This window comes from Anser anser, assembly GCF_964211835.1.
Source record: "Anser anser genome assembly, chromosome: 1".
In the NCBI taxonomy this organism is placed as follows: Eukaryota; Metazoa; Chordata; class Aves; order Anseriformes; family Anatidae; genus Anser; species Anser anser.
In genome coordinates this window covers 90,934,575-90,958,426 of record NC_139720.1, presented here as the reverse complement: position 1 = coordinate 90,958,426, position 23,852 = coordinate 90,934,575, and the positions used below count along the sequence as shown (strand labels likewise).

At 40.7% G+C, this 23,852-nt stretch overlaps 1 protein-coding gene and 1 long non-coding RNA gene across 26 annotated transcripts in view; one reads left to right on the top strand and one right to left on the bottom strand.

The window, feature by feature from the left end:
• The first annotated feature begins 865 nt into the window (after positions 1-865).
• Positions 866-23,852, top strand: part of TMPRSS7 (transmembrane serine protease 7) — a 46,105-nt gene continuing 23,118 nt past the window's right edge. For 3 of the 25 annotated variants that reach the window (XM_083837445.1, XM_083837430.1, XM_083837444.1), the window contains exons 1-6: positions 1,043-1,281; positions 2,706-2,778; positions 9,058-9,109; positions 14,001-14,063; positions 19,084-19,119; positions 19,866-19,996. In XM_083837445.1, the coding sequence (XP_083693571.1) occupies positions 1,235-1,281; positions 2,706-2,778; positions 9,058-9,109; positions 14,001-14,063; positions 19,084-19,119; positions 19,866-19,996 (402 nt within the window). In that variant the 5' untranslated portion in view covers positions 1,043-1,234. The other 22 variants (XM_083837435.1, XM_083837433.1, XM_083837432.1 and 19 more) reach the window with 22 other exon arrangements.
• LOC310900272 lies at positions 15,234-23,726 on the bottom strand. Its single transcript, XR_014584961.1, has 4 exons — positions 23,480-23,726; positions 21,422-21,528; positions 18,917-18,983; positions 15,234-17,891 (listed from the first exon to the last, which is right to left on the bottom strand). It is a non-coding gene; the product is annotated as an uncharacterized lncRNA (long non-coding RNA).

Here is a 23,852-nt window from a genome sequence, read left to right as displayed (position 1 = left end):
TCAGGAGCGATGCTCAGCATCACAAGTGAGGGCCCCGATCTGCCCTGGCCCGAGGAGGCGGCACTGGAGAGCGAGGAGGCATGGCCAGGTACCTGGCAGCAGCCTGTCAGAGACAGAAAACTGGACATCTCCAAACCCAATTTTAATAAAGGGTACGTATTTTTGTCTTGTCAATAAAGATGCCAGGTGCATGAGAGCTTTTGTGTTTGCACAATCATCTAAATATTTTGTTTCTCTCATCTTTTTTTATGAAAGCATAGAAAGAGAGAAGGAAAAACATGTGCAGTGATTGTTGATAGGAGCAGGTTTTGCATTAGTGTTATTATGAGTCAACGTTTCGTGCCGAGTACCTTTGTATTAGCTCCCACACATAACAGATAAAAGGTAGCTCTGCCGCTTCCAGTTCCTTCTGACACACATCCCTGTAGATGTGATCAGTTCTTAAAGACGCTCACGCGCCTCGCCCCAGGGATGTGCCTTCACGGCAAAGGGTTGCTGAGCATCTGACTGGTCTTTGTGGGTTCAGCCCTTGGTTTAAGGGGACAAGAACACTTCTCCATCTTTTGGGGAAGTGTCACATCCGTACAGGTCTGGCATTAAAGTGCTTGGGTGCTAGTGCAGCCTCTGTTTTGAGACAAATAGAAAATCAGTACTTCAGGTAGAGCCTTGGAAGGCATAAGAGGGATGTCAAAGGATGTCCGTGTGCCGGGAGTGATTGTCATTTCCTGATGCCCTCTGGAGAGACCTTTTCCCCTCAACTGCCACAACAGAACAGATAAATCAAACAGTACGCTACCATTGTGGTGGTAGTATTAAATCAAAGCAGCATTTCTTGTATTCCCACCTGCCTCAGATGTGTATTTGGGAAAACTGTCTACAGCTGGGCCCCCACATTAGTAGCAGCTGGAGAAGGTTTAGCTGGTGAAAAGTCGGAGTTTAAAAAAATCTGTAGTTGGGTGGAGTTGCTTGCTAGATTGTATGAAGAAAATGCAGTGAAAGATTTAGGCCTCATCTTAAGAAAGATAAGGTAACCTAAATAACATTCAGGGTCTTGTGTATCTCCTGAAGTATATTTTTTTCTCCTGTAGTGTAAAGACAGTTTTCCTTGGGTGGTACAACACGGGCAGGAGCTGCTGGGAATGCAGCAAAGCAGCTGCTAATCCTTCTTGGCTGTTTGTTATTAAGTGCATTTTATTGCTGGATGTTGATGGAATAGCTATTAACCAGGAGCAGCATGGCTGCTGCTGAAAATGAAGCAAGTAGGAGTGAGGCTGTATGCAGGTATCTGTCTCCTGAGTTCCCCTGGCCCTTGTGGGAACTGCTGGTGGCAGAGGACAGCTGGTCCCTGGGGCAAGGCTCGCACCAGGGTGTGCTGACTGCCACCACCGAGGTCAGCAGAGTGAGTTTTAAGGAACAGATCTGTGGTTCCTAAGTCACAGGAATTATTTTTCAGGCTCCTATGTGTTCAGTCTAGGTCCCTATCATTTGTATCAAAGGGATCTATTTTTTAAGATATTTTTAATGCAACTAAGAAATGTTTTTGCTTGAAACTGAAATCCTAGTGCATGTTTTGGAAGTGATTTGTGTAGCTCTGGAGGTCTTACTTGAAAATAAAAGTTATTTTTTGGATAAAACTAAAGTTACTTTCCTGCTGTGACATGTTTAGTTATTTTCATTGTTCCCCCAGACCTGTTACCATAGTCTGAGCTGTTTTGTGAGGTGCCAAGTACAATGAAAATAGAGATTTTTTTTTTTTTATTAATAAGTCAACTTATTGCTATAACCTTTCTGCAAACAAAGAGAAGTATTATATGAAGGTGAATGTTGGGGTAGGTTTCTATGTTTTCTGGATACCCCCACATGTTACCAGTTGACTAGAAGTTAGTAGAGGGGGAAAAAAAAAAAAGTAATGCATTTGTAGTAAGTGGCTATTTTTCTTTTTATACTACTCCTTTTTCCTTTATATACTTGGTGAAGGATGAGGACAAAAAAAAAATATTTACAATAAAATTCAGCAGCATCTGTGTTCTGTAAAATGAAGCCATGAATGATTAAACTGTTTCTGTGTTGTTTGCTTTTTTCTGAAGCGGGAGTTATGAAATAAAAGCAAGCCATAGGACTGCAGTGTCACTGGAGCAGGTTGCATATGTGAACTTCACGTTAGCAGAATATGTTCTGTATTTAAAATGTCTGCCTCTGTGTAACATGATGAGTCCCTTAAGAACTACCTTCTGCAGTTGCTCTGTGAATTGCACTCCCACCAGAGTCAAGTACATCTAGCCAAATTGGATTATTACAAGGAGATAAATGGGCCCAGGGAGCACTTAATTGGAGGAATGATGATGTTTGTGTCCTTCAACTGAGTACAAACACTGTCCTCTATAAAAGTGGGAGGTATGGAGGAAGGAGGTTTCAGTTTTGAATGTTTTCTGCTTTCTTTAAGTGGCTGTGTACTAGCTGTAATGGGATGAATCATAAACCTTAGGGTTCATCTAGAATCAATCTTTAGTTTCGAAGACAGTTTTGGCAAATGTTAACTACTTCATAGTAATTTTAAAATAAAAGCAGTGATTTGTTCTTGTATTTTAGGACAACTTTCTTAAAATGATATTGCTAGTTTCATCTGTACTCTAGGTATAAGATTCACAGTTGAAGCCATCTGAGAGCCATTAGCATGCTTTAAGCTTAAAAACCTTTCCTTGCAGTGCTATTTTTGGAGTCTCAGAGTCTGAAAATGGAGGATGGGAACAGCTGGATTTCTTTGCTTGCAGTGACAAGGTGAGCTGTGAACCCCAAGCAAAACACTGTGGATGGCAGAGCATGGACAGAATTGAACTGCAGTGGTTGTGACTCCCATATATGAGGGGTGACGCATGCAACACCCCATAATGGGCAAATAAAACCAAGGCTTTATTTTGATTCCTAGACTCCTTGTTTTAGATTTGAAAAAGGCAAGGGGGAGAATGGTCTGACAGGAAAGAAAAACCTGAAAGCAAACACTTCATACCTGCTACTGAAATGCCTGTTATATAAGCGTTGGGGCTTTTTTGGGAAGAAGGAAAAAAAAAAAAAGTCAAATTAGAAAGTAAATTAATTGGAAGAACAGATGGATTTAAACCTACCTTTCCAGTGAGGAGGCTTGAAAGAGACTTTGAAACACAGGGAAAGATGGGCAGAGGAAAATATGTTTCAGGGGAAACAAGACTAGAGTGGAGGGGATTGCTAGGAGGGGGAACCAGATGCCCTTTATGAAAAAAGGAGGATCCCCACCTTTGCGAGGTGGAGATGAATGACCTCTGCAGATGGAAACATAAAACAGACTTAATGTCATCAATACCACTCCTTCTGTCATTGCAGATCATCAAGGGTCTTGAATTTGATTTGTCCCTTTGGCCAACGCTTGTATACTTCCAGTTAATATTGCTGATTTAAGCCTATGTTTAGCAAGTGAGGGTGAAGGCTCTGTCATCTTGGCTGGCAATGAGGGAGGGCGGATCTTGGTGTGCATTAGTGGGAAGTTGCTCATAGCTGAGACCGCTAATGTACCTTGCTTGAAGAGAACTGGCACTTGTTTGTTTACTTGGCTATCTAAAAATAAGACTGAAAGCACAGCAAAATGAATGTGTTCTTTCCAGAGCCTCACCTCTGTGCAGGCGAAGCTGCTCTGCTGTGTGATCTGTCCCCATGTTTGGTGGGAGCTACTGATCTGAAGAAACAGAGGACAGCAAGTGCCCATCAGAGCGTCTTCATTCTGAGATTTACTCATTCATGAGTGTCTATCAATCAAAAGGAAACCAGAACCTCCAAAAGAACAGTGTGGGGTTGTGGTTTTTTTTTTTCTTCCCTGAAACCATTTTGCTCCTTGAGGTGAGGAAAATTGACTCCAAAAATAGCTCTTTATAGAACACTACTTATGAGCTGGGTGCTTGTAACTACACTTTGTCCTTTGAGATAAAGGTTGTGGCTATTGATGATGTTTTACAGAATGAATCATGTTTTCTCCTTTGGGATTCTTTAAAAATGCAAGTCACTTCTGAGATGCACTGTGGTGTCTGGGAGTCCTTTAAAATCCTTAGGAGGAGAAAATGAAATGTATTATTAAGATTTTTTGAAGAAAAAAAAAAACCTTCATTTTTCTAACCAACTTAAAATGTAGGAATTGTTATACACAGCTTCCCCAATCTCCCCCAAGAAACACAGAGAAATTGGAGTCTAAATCTTTTCTTCTTAAAACACGTGGATATGGAGCTTTTGTGGGTATGAAAGAAAGCCTGAGACATGATCAGTCTGGGACAAATTCAGAAATATGGTCTCTTGAACATGAAACCAACAAAACAATCACTTCAGCATAAGCATGTGAGAGTGTAGTGGGGCCCTTACAGCCGCCTTCTGGTAATGGTTCTGCAGGAGGAACTTTGGACAGCCCTACATGTTACTTCTTACTGACAAGACTGAGAGACAAGGCGCCATTAGGATGTGCAAGGTCCTAAGCTATGTAAGGATGGGTCCAGGCTGTCCATGTAAAAGCATGTGCACTTCTTGCCTTACTTGGGTTGTTATGTGGCCATGGCAGTAAAAGCTGTTAGGAGGATGGCTCTCTCAGCATCTCAGATGATCCTAAATTGTTTCTCCCTTTCTTTTGACTTCATAAAACACCACGAGGAATCTATCTTGCCTGTTAAAATGAATCCCCTACAAATTTAGACAGACAAAAAGTAGGAAGATGACGCATCAACCTGGAAGTGTGTATAGGATGCTCCCTGTATTTGGAGGCCAAAGCACAGAAGCTCAAATCTGTTCCCTAGCAAGGTAGGAACACCAGAGTCTCGTTGAGTTTGAGTATTATAGTACACAAAGGATTCAGCATGGGGACCTTTGCTTTTCAGACAGCAAAAAACACTGAAATTTTGCTACAGCAGGCAAATGTAGTTTGTGACCAACTAGGCACTGTGCTCATAGACACATGATTTATGTCTGTTTTGTGTTTAACCTTTTGATCCTCTAGTACTGATCCTTAAAGAAATCTCAGGTGGCTCCCCCAGTTTGGCAAACTGCTGATCAGACTTGTTTCCCTAATGGTCTTCTATAGTTCCACTTTACCTTTTGTGATGTATCAGCTCTAATACTGAGAGGGCTGAACCCCAGGCTCTTTATCTGAAAGAAGATGGAATACGGAGTAGGGATTGCTTCTGAAAAGGAAATATGAAGTGTTTTAACTTCAGGTAGACCTTTTGTCCACAGAGCTGTCTCAAGCAGCGTTGTTGAGAGATGTTATGTTACACAGCTCCATCGATCAACAGTGCTAGAGGAAGGCACACAGCTACCTTGAGTTTAGGCTGTATGGAGGCCCAAGGCCTTCTCTCTCCTGAACTTCCACACAGCAGGCACTAAAGGTAAAAACAAAACAGAAAAGCCCAGAGCTGTAGTTCAAAACATGGTATCAGTTTTTAGTCAGGAATGTGATGGCATCTCAAACGGAGCCAACAGGGCTGTAGCTCTCCCTTGTGCAAACAACTCTTCAATTCTTGCAACTTTGTCATTCAACCATGAGTGCATAAGGACACTGTCATAGGTAGGTCATGACCAAATCTGATGTTTTGAATCCTTTCTGCTGTAAGCAACATACCAATGGTCTTCTCTATAATGTAGAACCTAGAAGCAGACAGAGGAGAAACAAATACAGCTTATAGGGATCATAGTAACAAGTTTGGTATTTAGACTTGCATTTTTGTTTGTATTAGTCCAGATCCTCTTAACTTCTGCCTGTTATCACACTGCAGTCAGCCAAGCTGGTGAGTTTAAGAGCCCTTAATGAAGATTACTGCTCCTGCAGCTCAGAGCTGTTGCCTGCAATTACTCAAAGTTGTCAAGGTCAGGGGGGATTGCACTGATCTAGCTAGAACATCAGGAGCATCTCTGGGGAAAAAACAAGTTTGAACCTAGAATGCGTGATTTAGTGAATTGGAGTCAGTGCAATTCTTGGTTAGCTACAAATCAAACACTAAAACCACCTTTGCCTAAACTTTTCCTAGCCAAATTGATGATGCCAACTCCCTGGTGTCCCTCCCTATTAATTAAAGGACTGAAAAACATACTTAACCTCAGTAGCTCTCTTTGATAAGTAATGATAGCTATCAAACCTCTGGTGGATGAGGGATGACACCAGCAGTGTTGGTGACCCCCGTGTCACTTCTAGGGGGCTGTAAGTTGAGCTGCCCCATAATCCCTGAATGAAGAGGTTGAAACTGAGTGAAATAGCTTGTTTAAAACTTGGAAGAGAAAATCTGTTTAATAGCAGATAAATTTGCATTAGTTGCTTTAAAACCAAACCAGCTTAAAATAGCAAGTGCTTGCTGTAGGCTGTTACTGTCTGGATGATAAGTATCACAAGACACTGAGACCAGATAGAGTGGGGAGAAAAGGTGGTGTAGGTAACCCAAATGCCATGCTGAATTCTTTTAGGTGGAAAAAACAGAGGCAGAAAAATTCCTGTCCCCCCCCCCCCCCCCAGTTTTGTTCCATCCTCCTATTTGTAATATCAGAGAAACAGAAACGAGGTGAAAGGCCAAGGCTGAAAGCGAGGGGCTTGGACATATTTCTGAAAGACAGAGGAAGATAAGGAGTTAAATTTCCCATGCTGTGTTTTTCTTATGGGTCATGGAATATATTCCCTGCTTAATTGCAAGGAAAACACAACTGCGGAAAGGCACACCAGCAGGTTACATTGCTATTTAATGGCGAACTTGATTTGTGGCTAATGGGTAACTAGGCTGGCAGGAGGATTGTGGAGGCTTTGGGCCTAGTGCTCACTGGGGGAGGTGCTGCAGTCCTAGTAAGTGATGCTTCTTTCATCCTCTTACAGTAAACGGTTACCTCTTTTCAGCTGGGCGTGCATTAAGGCAACTGACTGCTAGCTATAGAAGTCTGGGAAGAGTGATACTCACCTTCCATGTAGCACATAGGTTTTGACGATGGTACTTTGACTTCACCAGTCAAATTCTCCTCAGTCCTGGCCTATACAAGAACATGGGACTGAGCACTCGGATAGATGGGAGCTTCCACATCAGCACATACCATCACCTCAAATCTACACATGTTGTCTGTGCTTGGCTGAAGTGCTGCCACAGCTTGACTTCTGTAGAAGGTGCTATCACTGGCTTCGGCTCTAGGCGTACCAGGTTAACCTTAATATTGGAGAAATCCCATGGTTTTATTTTTTAGAGGGACAACATATTCTAGCACTAGGATAATCTAGTAGAATGATATATTCTGCATCAATGTTCCTTGTCTTGCTCCCTGCCACACTTAGCTGTCCAGTCTCATGCAAGCAAAAGAGAAATTGAGAGTAAAATTAGCTGGTGGCCCCAGGAAGAGGCGAGTGGTGCAAGACCATTAACTGATGGAATAGCATGTCTTGTCAGTCCCTAAAATGCCACAGACTGATAAATGGATGCTGCGGCTGAAAGATATGCTCACTTAGCCTTTTTGCTTTAATTGAAATTGATGGAGATACGAATAACTAAGCTGTTCTCAGACTGCACAGGCGAGGCAAAATAGCTCTATTAGTGCTCAGGGAAGCTGATATGCAAGGCAGTCAGCTGCTTCCTTTCAGATTATATGCTCTGTCAATGGCGATTATGTATTGTGTCTGGATCTTTGAAGAGAGAGTTCAATTGCCTCTGATTTCCAAGATGATTTTGTCTGTTGGAAACTATTTTTGTTACATCAGAGGCACCTAGTGCATAGTTGAGCGTTGGTAAGAATGAGAAATCAAGGAAAAGTTCAAGGAGAAGAAAAATAAGTATGAGCATTATGATTTAAATGTGCATGTCTGGATGGCCGAGATGTCACAAGTAAGCAGCATGGTTTTTATTCAGTGAAGGAGGTGCAAAGCCGATGCTAAAACATAAGTTAGCAGATGACTATTAATCACTTACTATTTAGTAAGCAATTGTCATCCACTTCCGTACTTTTGTAAAAGCTTAATTTCAACTTGCTCACAATTTAAACTTCCCAGAACATTCAAGAGACATCTGTGCATGTTCCCTCTCCTGTGAGGGAAGAGATCTATCCAAAATGTTAATGATTCACCTGCGTGTATGCAGATCTTTGTAGAGTACAAATACCATACTAGTTATTATCAGTACACGTTTATCGAAAGCATAGGTATTAGACATTCTCTAGGTTCAAGCCTAGCTGAATTTCTGATTCAACTTTAGTTATTTAAAAGGACAGTCAAAATGTTTTCTTCTCTTGAAGGTAATCGTGGCTGTAATTTGAAGAAATTATTCAAAGGACAAAATGTGCAATTTTATGGTGTTAGTCTGTGTCAGCTCTGATGAAAATTGATTCAAGAAGCTTTATGACTGCCTTCTCAAGTGTTATCATAAATCATTTAAACCATTTTTTAATCTTTGCAGACATATTAAGACTTTGCTTTGCATGGGTTTTGATTTAAAGAAAAGTGGTTAAAAGCAACATGCAAGAGAATTCTTGTAGGTACCAAAAACAGGTTTTAGTAGAACTCACCTTGCTTTGTGTGTGGATTCTTATTTCTTCTGTGTTTTTGTGCAGTTTGTTAGGTGTTTGTTAGTAAAGGGAGATCCTGAAATAAGGGCAAACTGTGTCAGTTTTTATGTTCAGTTGGGGGGGGGAGGGACATGCTGAGGTTTGTAGCTCTCTAGAACAACCTAATAAGTCAGTGGGCTGATAATTGCAAGTTGCATCTAGGAGCCTAACAGTTAAAGAAGGAAGAGAGATTGGTTCTGAACTGATCATGGTCAGAAAGGAAAGATTTCTGTTATAAAGAGGATTTTGTAGAAGATTGTTCAAATCTAAAATAATTGCCTCTCTTCTACCTGTAGTCAAAGGTGAAATTATGATTCATCTTCTGTGTTGAATGCTTTTCTTTCATTGTTGATTATAGTCTAAGTCTGGAAAATAAGGTTGGTTTTATACGCCTAACTTTTAGGCAGCCTGAAGTAAGCAAGCTATTCCCTACCTCTCATCTAGTTTAGCATTGTGTGGTACAACATGATTTTTTTATTTTTTTTCCAGGAAGCTGAATTGCTGGTATCTTGTCTTTCTCCATGCAATCTCTGTAATAGAGGTAAGCAGCTCAGCTGCGACTTGAGGCTGTTGTGTACGTCTTGTGCAGTCTTTCCATTAATCTGAGACCCAGTGGGCTGGGGTGGGGGAATAGGAAGGAGGTGTCACAGATAAGGTTTAGCTGCCCCTGGTTTTGTGGGGTTCTTGGAGAGAGGGGAGCAAAGTTAGGCTGTCAAACAAATGTGCAAGAGGAAGCCACAGCCCTGAGAGACAATGATGTGAGTAAAACCAAGTGTCACAGACAGTTTGTCAATAAATGGAGAAGGCTGTGATTTGTGACAGTGGTTTTCGTAGTAGTGGGAAAAATGAGAAGGTGGAACTGGTCTGAAAGCCAGGGCAAGGGCAAGAAATAGAATGTCCTGAAACTAATCAATGTAGGTATTATGTTGACTTGGGTCAGAAAGAAGTAACATGCATGTTTTAACACGTTACTTGAAGGAGATGAAACGAAGGTGCTTAAAAGCAGTTAATACATGCAAAGTGATGGCTCAGAACCAATGGTCACTTCTGGTGGACGTATGTGAAAGTACATTTCTCCACAGAGTTCAAAAGTGGAGTAATTGTCTCATTAACCTTTGATGCTGACCTGGAATCTGGGGTGCCCCTCAAGGAAACCTGAAAGTAAAGCTATCATTTTTGTTGTGTTAAGATATTTTTTTGTTAAACCTTCAGACTTTCTTATATAGGGAACATGCATTTAATGGCTAATGAATTTGAAAAAGCAGTGATACTCCGTTTCATAAAACAATTTTATTTCTCATGTGTTTTATGTCCTGTATTTGCTAACCTCTGTTAACTGGGAACAGAATGCACTTATCCTGGGGAGGGAGCCCTCAAACCCTGCTTTTGCTTTTTAAAGAGAGAGGAGGGGAAAGAAAATACCATGCAACACAGCAATGATTTGGCTAACAGGTGGATTACTGCTCAGCCACTCACTCACTCCCTTCCTCAACTGGAAGTGGAGAGAAAACAGGAAGAATAGGAAAGAGGAAAAAGTTTGTGGGTTGAGATGAAGACAATTAGATAATTTTCAGGCAAAACAGATTCTACTTGGGGAAAATTGATTTAATTTGTTGACAATTAAAAACACAGCTACTAATTTGGGTAGTGGGAAACAAAAAGACAAACTTGGAAACAATACCTTCTCCTCAACCCCCTTCCCAGGCTCACCTTCACTCCTGACTTATCTACTTGTTACTTCCCCCACAGCCCTGAGCAGTTCAGTGGGGATGGGGGGTTATAGTTTTCCTCTGCCACTCCTTCCTTTTCCAATGTAGGCTCTGCACAGGCTGCAGTCCTTCAGGAAAATCCATCCGCTTTGGCATAGTCATCTCCATGGGCTTTGTCATTGAATATATACTCCAGCACCTGGAGTACCTCTTTATCCTCTTCTGACCTTGGTTTTCCCTCGATTGTTTCTTGTTCCTTTTGTTTCCTCATCTTCTCTTCATTAGTTTTTTTTGCCCTTTTGCCTTTTTTTGCCCTTTTTTTGCCCTTAAATATGTTTTCCAACATATTTACACACCAAGCCACTGGCTTGGCTGATGGGCTCAGCTGTGTCCTGTGTGGTTACACTGGAGCCAGCTGGCACTGGCTTTATTCAGCATGGTGCAGTGCTTGTATTTTTTTTTTAGAGACCATCCCCGCAGCTCCCTACAGCCAACATTCTGCCTCCTACACCCAATACAAACATTCAATTAGATGTGGTTAGGGATAAATTCTATTTTATGCTTCATTTATTTTATAGAGTTGGCTCAGATACAGCTTAGGTATGTGGAAGGTGCATTACAATGTTATTTACCTCTGTGAAGGAAGGGGAATAATTTTTACCTGAGCTTGTCTTTGTCATCTGGAGAAAATAGCATCTAATTTTGTTACCAGATTTAAAGCATACATTTAGCACTATAGCTTTTGATTGATTTTTATTGCTAACTTAATAACAAACATCACGGTTATTTTTACCTTCTCAGGGAAAAAATATTTGAAGTTAAATCACATAAGGCACAGTGAAATCTGGGGATCATATTTGTGCTTCTCCAGAGCATATAAACTTACAGAATAATCATGCAGAAGACACTGATGCTGACAAAGGTAAAGGGTTTATCTGTACAACACTCTATTAATCTGTGGATCAGCTTCTGAAATATTGTTTGTATGGTAGTAACTCCCTGTGCTCAGTTTAGCGGAAGGTTTTCAGCATTAGGTGAACACTCAGACATCACAGTAGCCACCTGTAATAGTGGCTGTGGTGGCAGCGGCAGTTGCTGTGTGCTGAGAGGAGTGTGAGGCTTGTGAGTTGTCTGAGGGGTGTTTCTGAGTCCTGATGCCTTGTGTTGGTCTCGTGACAGATTTCAGGGCCCTGGGGAGAAATCTAAAAGACTCAGGAGCCCATATAATGTTTTCCTCAATCCGCATCCCCCCCTCCCCCCCCCATAATGGGGAGAGACAATGGCATAGATGAGCTATTCTATGGGCAATGGGGGAAAATCTCGGCATTGGTCGCCCTCTTGATTATGGGAGACTTCAACTTCCCAGACATAAACTGGGATTATCATAGTGCTGTGGTAAGTAAGGCTGGGAAATTCCCAAAGCATGTTGAAGTTGGCTCACTCCTGTACTTGTGACAGGAAGTCATCAAGGGAAGGAGACCTCCTGGATCTGTTGTTTGAGAACAGGGGAAGGCCTTGTGAGAGAGGTGACAGTAAGTGTCTTGGCTACAGTGATCATGAATAAGCTGAGTTCAAGATTTTTGGTGTAAGGAGAAAAAAGGTCAGCAGAGTTGCCACCCTGGACTTTCAGACAGCAGATTTTAAGCTTCTCAGGGAGCTAGTTAGCAGCATCCCCTGGGATCTGCTGTAGGGGTTTAGGGGTCCACAAGAGCTGGTTGCTTCTCGAGACCCACCTGTCAAAAGCCCAGGAGCAGGCAATCTGCTGTGCTGCAAGTCAGGCAAGCAGGGCGGAAGACCAGCCTGATTGAATAGTAACTCCGCCTGGAACTAGGGCAGAACGAGAATATATGTGACCTCTGGAAGCAAGGCCTTGCTTCGCAGGGAGAATACAGAGCTGCAGTCTGCATCTGCAGGGAGAAAAGCCAAAGCCCAACTTGTGTTGATGCTGACCAGTGTGGTGTCAGACAACAAAAAGGCTTTTTCAAGTACGCTGACAGCAAGAAGAGGTCAAAGGAGAACATTGGGCTGATACGGGGAGAAGGAAAAGGCAGAGGCATTTAATGCTGCTTTGCTTTGGTATTTAACAGTAATGACAGACCACAGGTTACCTGGACCTCAGAATTGGAGGACCATGACTGGGGAGCAGTGTCTCTCTCTGTAAGTAACCAGTTGTATCAGCTCAACATTCACAAGTCCGTGGGGCCTGATGGAGTTCACCACAGAGTGCTGAAGGAATTAGCAGATGTTATAGCTGAACCCCTATAAGCAATTTACTGAAGATCATGGTAGTCTGGGAGGTCCTTGCTGATGGAAAGCTAGCCAATATTATATCTGCCCACAAACGAGGCATGAGAGAAGACCAAGGAAACTACATGCCTGTTAGTATAACCTCAGTCCTGGAAAAGTTGTGGAGAAGATTGTCCTGGAAGATATTGAAAGACATTTAAAGAACAAAGCTATTATCAGGCATAGTCAACGCAGGCTCATGAAGGGTGACTCCTGCCTTAGTAATTTGATCTCCTTCTGTGATAAGGTGGATGAAGAGAAGGCAGTGGATGTAATCTTTCTGGATTTCAGTGGGGCTGTTAATACTATGCCTCATGGCATCCTTCTGGGTAAATTGTCCAGCTACGAGATAAGCAGGTTCACACTATGCTGGGTGATGAACTGGCTTGATGGCGGAGCTCAAAGTGTTGTAGTAAATGGGGCTACGTGCAGCTGGTCACTAGCAGTGTTTCCCAGGGCTCAGTTTTAGGGATGGTTCTGTTCAATGTTTTTTATCAATGGTCTGGATGCATGAGTGGAGTGCATCCCCATCAAGTTTGCTGCTGATACTAAACTGGGAGGTGCTGTTCGATCTCTTGGGGGTACAATAGAACTTGCAGAGGGAATCTATCTAAATAGACTGGAGCATAAGGCAATAATCAACAGCGTGAAATTCAATAAAGGAAAATGCCTGGTTCTGCATTTGGGACAAAGTAATGCTGGACACATGTACGCACTGGGAGGTGAGCGACTGGAGAGCAGCTCAGCAGAAAGGGATTTGAGGGTGCTGGTCAGCAGCAGGCTTAACATGAGCCAGCAGTGTTCCCTGGCAGCCAAGAGGGCAAACCACATTTTAGGATTCATGAAACATAGTCAGCTGGCCAAAAGAGATTATTCTCCCACTGTATGTAGTGTTGGTGTAGTCTCACTTTGAATACTGTGTGCTCTTCTGGTCTCCAATATATAAAAAGGATGTTAAGGTCCTCAAAGGCCTCCAGAGGGCAACAGAGCTGGCAAGAGGAAGGCAGGTCCTGCAAAGAGAGGCTGAGGGCACTTGGGTTGTCCAGTCTGGAGAACAGAGTGCTCAGAGGTGATCCTGCTGCTTTCTGCAACTACATTCTGTTCTTCTATTTTAGTTCTGGCAAAATAAAGTGGTGTGCTTTTGTTGTTGTTGTTTTGTTTTTAACTGGGAGATGAAAGACTTATAGTAATGTAGGATAAGTCAGTAGTAGTATTTTTTTTCCCCTCTTACAGTACTAAAGAGTCAAAAAAAAAAAAAAAAAAAAGGCCCAGAGCTTATGGTATCATGCTATGTGGATAAAATACTTTGTAGTTCTAGCAGAAACAATAAAAAATGACTGAGGTGCTTCAGGGCATAAGCCAAAGACAAACATGCAGACAAGAAGTATCTTAGTTTATAAGTACATTATGTAACTCTAGGATTTCTTTGCCCCATAGCCAAAAAATTCTATTGCTGGTTATGCCTATGGAGCACAGGTCTTTCAGCCAGACCTATAACAGGTGAGTTCCAAGCATCTTTTCTGTTCTATACCTCTGCATTATTATGTTGCTAAACTTGTTAAGGTTTTTAGTCTAGGTTTAGGTTTGGTATCTTCGAAGATAAACTCAGAATGTGCACATTTTTAATAATAAAAACTTGGCCTTTTTCCAGTGCCACTTCTGAACTTGTCCCAAGAAAGTAATTGAAATTGTTAATCACTTCAAAGTAAAGACAGCTCTAAAGTTAGCATCTGTTGAGGAAAGTACTGTTTTACATCCTCTATAAATATTTCATTACCAAAGAAAGTAGGATGGGACTGTTATGGTACAAGTGACTTCCTGCATTTGGTTGCAAAAAGGAGTCTCAGTTGGAAGCCTGTTCTATTTTAACAACTCAAAATATGTTGTCTGGAGCAGCTTATTTCTAGGTTGTGATAACCAAATTTGAGTTTTCAAAAGGTACCTCACAAAATCCTATAAGAGTCAAAATGCTATTTTTGTTTGAAATGGTCATTTGCTACTTGCAGCACTCTTGTTCAAGATGCTTACATTTATTTTCCTACTTTATAGTTGCGTAATTTTGCTCTCATATTTCTTTTACTTGCTACTTTTTTCTTGTTCATGGCAACTAATTTGATTAGGTTTTAATGATACATAGATTTTAGCACTGTGATTTGATGTGTTAACAAGCTGGAGTCTATTTCAGCTTAAAAGAAAAGACTATGAAAAGCCTATTTTATTCAGACTGACTTTGATGTCTAAAGTTACTTGATAGCATCTTCTAATATTCACAAATGAGCAACAGGGCAGATGAGATTACAATTGGAAACTCATCAAAGTAAATTGATGCTTCTTTTGGTCCTGGTCTTTGCTGTTAGCTGTTTTCAGCTTCAGAAGCAGGGGCAGTGCCTGGGGGAAAAGTGTAAGACTTTTTTTTTTGTTTGTTTGTTTGTTTTGCTGGGGCAAGCAGTAAAATTAATTCTGCTAGAATGGATGAAAAAAATGATCACCCAGCAGCTAAACCTGAAGATGAACTAAGTGTAAGTAGGCTGGCTTAAGCATTCTTGATTTCATACACTTCTTCACCCTATTAGATCTGCTATGATCTAATTACTAAGTATTAACTTTGACATTCCAGTTGGATTTGTTATACCTTTCTATTTTACAGCTCAATCTGAAAATGTCAATGCTTGTTAGTGCATCTTCAGATTTCTAATAACATGTATTTTCAGGCTGAAATAATGGGATTGCCAGAGTGACAATATGAAAGGGTAATGTCGGTATCGTGGCAGCACGTTTTTTTTCCAAAAAGAAATCAATTTCTAGGCAAGAAAGTCAACATCAGAGTAGGTGAAGTGTTTTGTTTATCCCTGAAAAGACACAGAAGAGGATTACTGCATGACTGTTAACTCACGACAACAAAGTTGTTAAATAATTTAGAGTTTAGTGATAGTCAAATTGCAATTTTAGCTGGAAACCACTTCTAGTATACAGGAAATAAATTGCAGCAGAGAGAAAACTGAATTAAGAATTGTGATCTTTATTCAGGGAAGGGAACAGCATAACTTTGCTATTGTTTTCCTTAATACAAAGTGTCTATGTTAAACTATTTAACTTGGGGAAATATTTATAATGTGGAGTACAACATTCAGTATTGCTCTGAATCCCATGTAGCAGAGAAGTCTGCCTTGCAAACTTTGATACATGAAGTGCATTTTTTTTAAAAGATTACAGTTGCAGTAGATGAAATGAAGACATTAACTGTTCCCAGCATACATTTATATTCCAGTGGTGTCAATCCTGAGCAGTCTATATTGATCCTTGACAGAGATCTCTGTACCTAATTTTTAAGAATAAATCTGTCTGGTTATCTCTACGGACATCAATGAGAATGACATATAACGACTTAAATATGTTATTCTTGGGTGAATCTTGATAAAAGCAGCAAGTGTCCCCACTGATCCATAAAGCAGCCCTAAGCTCAGATGTCAGAGCTGAGAGCTCATCAAGCTGTCTCAAGTTGCTCTAGTGAACACCTGAGAGTATAGAGGAACTTAACAGGACACATTATAGCTTTAAACAAACAGGCAATTTGGTTTTGATCCTTACACAGAATTGTACTTAAGGTTAAAAAATAAAAATTTGGAAGACATGCAAACTTAGTCCTTTTGGAGAGCACTTATGGAAAATAAGTGCTGGTAGTTACCTAGACAGAAGATATGAGTCTGGAATCTTTCAGTTGTGTATTTTCCCATTTAGTTTGAGGAAATTGTGAAGTGTCCTACTGGGTCTTATTATTCTAGTATTCAACTTACTCATTCTTCAACTCACCTTTGTACACTCTCAACACTGAAGCAAAAGGTTGCTATCTGTTGTTTTTGACTATGGGCCTTGCAGGAGGATCTTTGTGATGATGGAGCTTATGTTCTCTCTGGGAAGATATACAGAGCTCTCTTGCCAAAAGCATTACTAGGGCATAATATTAGAGAATCATAGAAAAACTTAGGCTAGTAGAAGCTTCTGAAGGGGATCTACCAAACACTTTTGTTCCAAACAGAGCTAACATCAAGGTCAGACAAGATCTCCTGGGGCCTTGTACCACTGAGTTTTTTGTATCTGTAGGGATGCAGATTCCCTGACCTCTCTGGGTATAGCCCAGGTGCATGGCCCTCGTGGTGAAATACTTTATTTTCTATGTGCCTAGATGGAATTTCCCTTGCTCCCACATGTGAATGTTGTGGCTTTCTCTTCACTGTGTATCATAGAGAAAAGCATGGCTCTGTGTTCTCCATAACCCACAGTAAGCAGGGAAATCTATGACTAGCTTTACTACATTGATTTTGCCTTCTCAACTCCAGCTAAACATCCCTGGAGTGCTCAGCTTCTCACTGTGCAATACATGCCCTACCCCCTCACTTCTCAGTGGCTGTTCCTTGGAATCACTCCAGTTTATCAATGTCTCTGTTGTACTGATCGGCTCAAAACTGGACGCAGTACTTCAGAAGTGGCTCCAATAATGCTGGGCAGAAGAAAACAACAGCTTATTTCAGATGATTTCACAGCACTGCTTTGGCAAATGGCTAGTACTTATGCCTGGCATTTCCTGGGTGTCAAGCTCCAGGCATTTTTTTTATAGTCAGTGAATCAACGTACCATCCCACACTGGTAATTCAGAGCATATTTCTTAGCTAGGTGCTTCCTGAGTTTCATAGTGTTCTCCCTCCTCCAGTGAAAAACAGGGATGAAGAATGAGTCTTGTGCTCACACCTTATATCCTACAGCAGGCCACATGTTCTTGCAGTGTACCTTCTGAGAGGCTCTGGAGACAAGATGCTGGCAAATAGCCTGGCAGCTTGTTCTAGCCTGTCTCCTCGCTGTCTACCCCTTGTAGCTCTGTAGATGCTAAAGAGGCCTGTTAATCACAGGGAACAGCCAGATCTGCCCTAGATGAGGCCTGTGCTGTTGTATGTGCATCTGTTCTCTTCTGGTTGTGAGCTTTTCCATGTGTTTCTGTCTGAGCACTGAAGTGGTGGGATGATGGGGCAGGAGTCTGTCCCTCAGCAGAGTGAGCCCACCTGCACCTTGAACAAACGATGCGCTGGTTATCACCAGGCTGTGTCAAAGACTTCTGTTTTGTGTTCCTGGGAGATGATGTAGCTCTGAGTAGGTCCCAGCCCACAGGCGAGATCCACGTTGAAAATGTCATTAAAATGAATTAAGCTGTCCCTAAGACCAAAACCAAAAAGAAGTGGTTGTGGTACAAGAAGGAAACGTAACTTTTTCTTGTAGTTATAATTCTGGTATAGCTGGGTATTTGTTTGTATCAGAGACTCTCCCAGGCATTTTCATCTGCAAAACAGACAAAACTGAACAGGTAAGATGCTTGCAGGAAGTAAAAGCTTCTCCTACAAATGCAGAAATGGTCACTTAGTAGTCTTTTGTACCTAGTTAAGACAGTCAGGTAATATTTTTGAGTGTTTTTAGACAATCTGGGACTGTAGTTCAAAGTAGACCTTGTCCAGATCTAATTCCAGCAAGAGTTGTGATGTCTTCCTGTTCAACGGAGGGAGTTTCTTAAAGGAAGCTGGACATGCAGGAGGAGGCTGTTCATACCCACTGCTCCCCTTCCTGGAAGGAAGCTGAGTACGCTACTATTGGGACAGCCATGGCCTGAGGAGAAAGTGGTGTTATTTTTGGAACAGCAGTCATGTTTTGACCATGGGCTGGGAAGAAGTATGAATAGTGTGTGTCCACGTTTCCTAGTTACTTAGCAGGGAAAGGACAAGCCATTATATCTGGAAAAGGATTGACTATTTGAGTATCATATTATCACCTTCCTCCAGCTTCACACAAACAGAGGAATGACTGACTGGACATGTGTCTGCCTGCGCACCAAACTTGCATCAGAACAGCAAATGTTTGGGTAGTGAGATGGCTTGCTAAGTCACGTCAGCAAGCCACCAGTGAAAAGCTGCTGTTCTGCAGCACTTGTGTGTGTACATACATCTCAGCTGCAGCCAGTGCAAGGTAATTCAAGGCTACCTGCCCTTTGTACAAAATAGGGATAATTTATGCTAATGAAAGATGCCCAAGGATATAAGTATTTGTTATGATAGTTGATGTTATATTGCTGTTGCATGGTGAGCGCTTCTCCTTGGGTACGCTGTGTTTTTACATCCCTGTGCCATGGGGTTTGGCTCTGTTTTGTACCTGCAAGTGTCTGGACCTTACTTCATGTCTGCAGTTTTAAACTGCTACTGCATTAACAATAGTTTTGTATGTCAATAACAGAAAAACATGTGTGGGATTCTGTTCTAGCTGTTGGTCAGTCAGCTGCTGTTTGCTAAGTTCCACATCTGCTTATTGTCTTTTACCTTGTTTTAGGTAGCCAACATCTCAGTCCAAATGGTATCTGCAGAAGATAAGTTGGCAAAGAGGATTCTGGCAAGGAAAAAACATGACAAATTGAAGAAAAAAGAGAAGTTGCTGTGGAATTTTCAAAACAAAATAATTATTTTTACCTTCGTTCTATTTATTTTAGGAGTTGTAACCTGGACTTTACTCTGGCTCTTCATTGGTGAGTTGTTGAAAGCTCATACCAATTTAAGATATCACTATTCCTAGTAGCACTTTGTTTTATGTAGGTAGCAGTTGTTTGTAGGATCTCAGTTGTCCTGAAGGCTCTTTCTAAGATAAGCATAAAACCTGTAATACCTTTGTTACACTTCACAGGGTTCAATGAACAAGGAATTATAACAGCAGGCACTGCTGTTTTAGGAAGTGTGATTTTTTTTTTCCCTTAAGACTTATGCAAAGCATTTTTTTGTGCGCTAGTTAATTTTGTAGACAATTCCTATAACTTGATTCCACACAAATTCTGACCTCCACTGCATGTCTTGGCCTGCTAGAGGCACAAAAATCTTACCCAGCCTTAGGCAGAATAGATTAAAAAAGGCTAAATGGGAGTAAAATATAGAAGGCAAATACTTTATCTGTAGTCTCTTTATTTAAAAAAAAAAAAAAGGGAGAAAAAAAAAGTACTGGCTAAGATTCTTTAGGGATATTCTTGAATTTGGATGCTGATGTTACTTTTGCTACAGTTTGTTTGTACTGTGGTATCTTAGGTTGTGTGTAGGAAGCAGGTGCTTGATGAACCTTCATATTCTGGTACTCATCCAGAAAAAAGTCTGTGAATATATAAGGTTGATTTGGAAGTCTTTGCCACTTCAAGGTTGAATAGATTAACTTAGTTTAAAATTTGAATAGAAAAAAATGTTTCATTGTTACTTAAAAATAATTGGGGTCTGTCTTTGATTCTTTTAGTTCAGGCAGAAAACAAAGATGTGTTGTACTTCGTTGGGCTGTTTCGTGTTGCCAACATAGAATTTCTCCCAGAATATAGGCAGAAGGAATCGAAAGAATTTCTCTCTGTGGCGCAGAACGTGCAGCATGTGGTAAGATGAGTGGGCTGCTTGGTTAACAAAAAAAAAAGTAAAAAGTAGCAAAAAGACCAGAGCTGTGATCAATAAGTGTGAATTTCAGGTGCCATCGAGTCTCCTGTGGCATTCTGCTGTTTTTATTTTCCTCATTCCCTTTCAGAAGGCTGTGCAAAGGGTGGCTAGCCGAAGGCAGGAAGGAACTGGTGCTTTTATCTTGTTAACCACAAACTAAATTTTGGAAAGGTCTGTTTGACATATACATTGACTAAAATTTTACATGTTTTCCCCCACAAACCAGTCTATGAATAGAGCTCTACAAAAACCCTTCAAAATATAATTGCCACTTTTGAGACATTGATGAAATCTTTTGCGTTCAAAGTGGTATCTGCTGCCAGTCTTATGCCTTAGAGCATCTATAATTACACTAGAGCTCTCATATGCTTTTACACTTATGTTTCCTTCTGATGCCAGATATTCTGAAGACCATTATTCCTCCCAAACACCTTGCAACAGTCACAGCAGAAACAGCATTCAGTCGTAGGCAGATACGGCTGCTCTACAGCAGGCAGAGGTGGCTGTCTCAATGCAACCAGAGATTCTTGAACAATTACTAAGTTTTGGTCATCTTATAGCATGAACTCATGCTCCTGTTTACCAGCTCTTTGATCAGAGGGAAGATTTCCTGATGACCTGAAGTGCTTTCAGGCAAGGGGTGGGAACAGTGCAGGTATTGTCCCTCCCAATTTACCAGGGAGCAGCTTCAACCTGCTGTGGGCCATTTGTCTTGTTCTTGTCCCAGAGTATCCTGCCATCTTCTCGCACAGCAGAGAGAGGTGACAGACAAGAACATGTGAAGTGCCAGTGCCACCATCTTCTACTTGGACATAACTTGGAAATGATTTTTTTCTCTAAACTCAGCCAATTCTCACCAATAGATTTTGCACTGCTGATAATGTGCATCTTGATTACATGACTATTGGCTAAAAAGGCTAGCAGGAATGTTGGGGATGTGGGTTTGTGAGGTTTTTGTCTTTTTTTTTCTCTCATTGAAACCCTTTTGTTCATGAAACCTTTTTGTTCATTGAAACCAGAGGTCTCCAGAACAGTAGCTGGAGAACCTCTCAAGATAGACTCATTCCCCCTTTGACAGTAAAAGAAATATATATATAGAATCTCTCATAGCCTAATCTGGAGACATAAAATGAGCAGAGCTCAATCTTTAGGCCCATAAACTGATTGTTCCAACTTTTGTGTCAAATGATGAAAGTTATGGACTAACATCCATGTGACTTTCACAGCCTTGGCTTCAAAAGAATCCCAGTTACAATCCCTTGGTCATTAATTAAGCAGCAGGAGGAGGGTCTGAACAGCTTGAGGTACGTGCCACCTGGTGGTGCTAGTGGTGTGCCTCCTTCAACAAGAATAAGGAAGGTAACTTACCATCGCGTGCTTATCTAAAGAACTGGTGAAATTGGGAGCATGCTTTCCCCAAAGGCTGTCGCACGTCAAGAAAGGGGCAGAGTTTTCCCCTCTTCACATATTTTACACTGTGTATTGGAAAGAAATATATTAATGCTAAGCTGCTAGTGGGGGAAAAAAAATAGACACAAATGGAATGGAAAGGCAGGAAATTCCTCATAAACAGTGGAGGAAAACAAAAACCTAAAACATAAATAAACCCCCCAAAAACAGCTCCCCCCAAACAAGCAAAAAACCACGCCCCTTAAAGCAACCCAAAACTGCCCCCTTAAAAAAAAAAAAGCATGCAAAAACATCCTCCAAAACCAAGCAAAAAACAAAACACGAGAACATCAAAAAAATCAAAAACAAAAAAACTCAACCCCCCCAACAAAACAGAAGCAAGAAATAGATAACCCCCAAAATAAAAACATGCAAAAAAGGAAGAGAACAAAGCAAACCTCCCCAAAACAACTCCCAAAAGCAAAAAACAAACCCACCCCAAAACAAAGAAAAGCAAAAGCCACACAAGAAAACAAAACAAACAAAAAACAGAAAGAAGAAAAAAATCTTCAAAAAACAGAAAATGAAAAAAACCCACAAAAAATACAGAAAAAACATAAGACAAATTAAAAACAAAGTGAATAAAAGATATCAAAAAACAAACATCCCTCCCAAAAACAATAAAATAACCTGAAAACAAGAAAGCAAAATAAAAATATACAAAAAATAAAACATCAAGATTACAAAAAAAAACACAACAGAAAGAACAAAGAATTTCCCCCAAAAAACAGAAGCAATAAAAACAACTGCCTCAAAAGCAAAAAAAAAAAAAAAAAGAGGCAAATTAAATCATAAAACCAACAAATAAACTCAAAAAATCCAACTACAAAAAAGACAGTAAAGAAAAAATAACAAAAACCAAAAGAAAGCAAAAACAAAACAAAAACAGAAAAGGGGGGAAAAGAACAAAAGAAAAATCCATAGACCACAAAAGAAGAAAGAAAAAAAGTCAAAACACCCGTCAAAAGAAAATAAAATGAAAACGAATCCCAAACTATAGTGACACAAAAAAAAAAAACAAGCAAAAATACCCATAAAACAATACAAAATGACAAGACATTGAACAACAAAAAAAAAAGGACAAAAAGCAAACAAAATCCTCGTCTCCTCCAAAAACAGGAGAAGGCAAAAACCAGAACAAATAAAAAGAAGAAAAGAATCTTAAAAACCCTTAAAACTCCCTCAGAAAAACAGAACAACTCCCTAAAAATCTCCATCCTATAAAAAGAAAATAACTAAATTAAAGGAAGCTAAAAAGCAACAAAAAATAGCCTAATAATGCTCCAGCGTATAATAAAAGAAAAATACAGAAAATAATAATAAAAAAGAAGACAAAATACAAAACCCCATAAAAACAGAACATGAAAACATGATCAACTCCCCAAGCTAACAAATAATAATAAAAATAAACTAACAAACCTACAAAAAAAATAAAAACTCACAACCTTCCCAAGAAACAAGAAAATGCTAAAACAAACAAAAAAGAGACCCTCCTAAGGGGGGAAAAAAAAAAAAAGAAAATAAAAAAGAAAAACACTGTCAATAAATGAAAGAAACAAATGAAAGACAATATAAGAAAGAAACAGAGGAAAGAAAAACAAAAAAAAAGCAAAAAAAGTAGAGCATAAAAAACCCACCAATAAATGAAAAAGCATCCCCAAAAAATAACACCCTCAAAAAGTTAAAAGAAAATAATAAAGAACACACACGCACAAAAGAAAAAAAAACTACAAAAATACACACAAAACAGAAATAAAACAAAACCAAAACAACAACAAAATTAGCAAAAATAGTTAAAAAAAAAAAAAAAAGCAAAGCAAGCCTAACCCCATGCGACCTCCTGGCTACGGACCCCTCTGGGAGCTGTAGCTGTCCCTTGTCGCTCTGAGAGGAGGGGTCAGCGTTTCGGATTTCCAGAGGCCCCCTCCAGCCCCAGTCATAACACGGCTTTGCAGAAGAGCTCGGACGTGCCCTTACCTGCACCTTAGTGGCAGTCACTGCACGGCATATCGGGCTCGTCTTCTTTTCCCGGAGACTGGCTCAGGTTTGGCACTGGAAGAGGGCAGGCCCCTGCATTTGAGATTTTCTGGAAGAAGAACGCGCACCCTTTCTAAAACTCATTTATTTGGGAGCAGCGTTCGCTGTACACATCAGCTGGCCCCATGCAGAAGGCTTGGTGTTTGCTGGGGGTGCTGGAGCCGGTAGCGGTGCGTGGCAGAGCTGGCCCAATCGTGCCTGCTGTCCATCTGGACAGGTGGGTTCGTGGCTTCCTCCTGGTGCAAGAGAGCGTGTTCCTGGGACATCCCACGCACGGGATATCTCAAGGTATGCCTGATTTTCAACAGTGCTT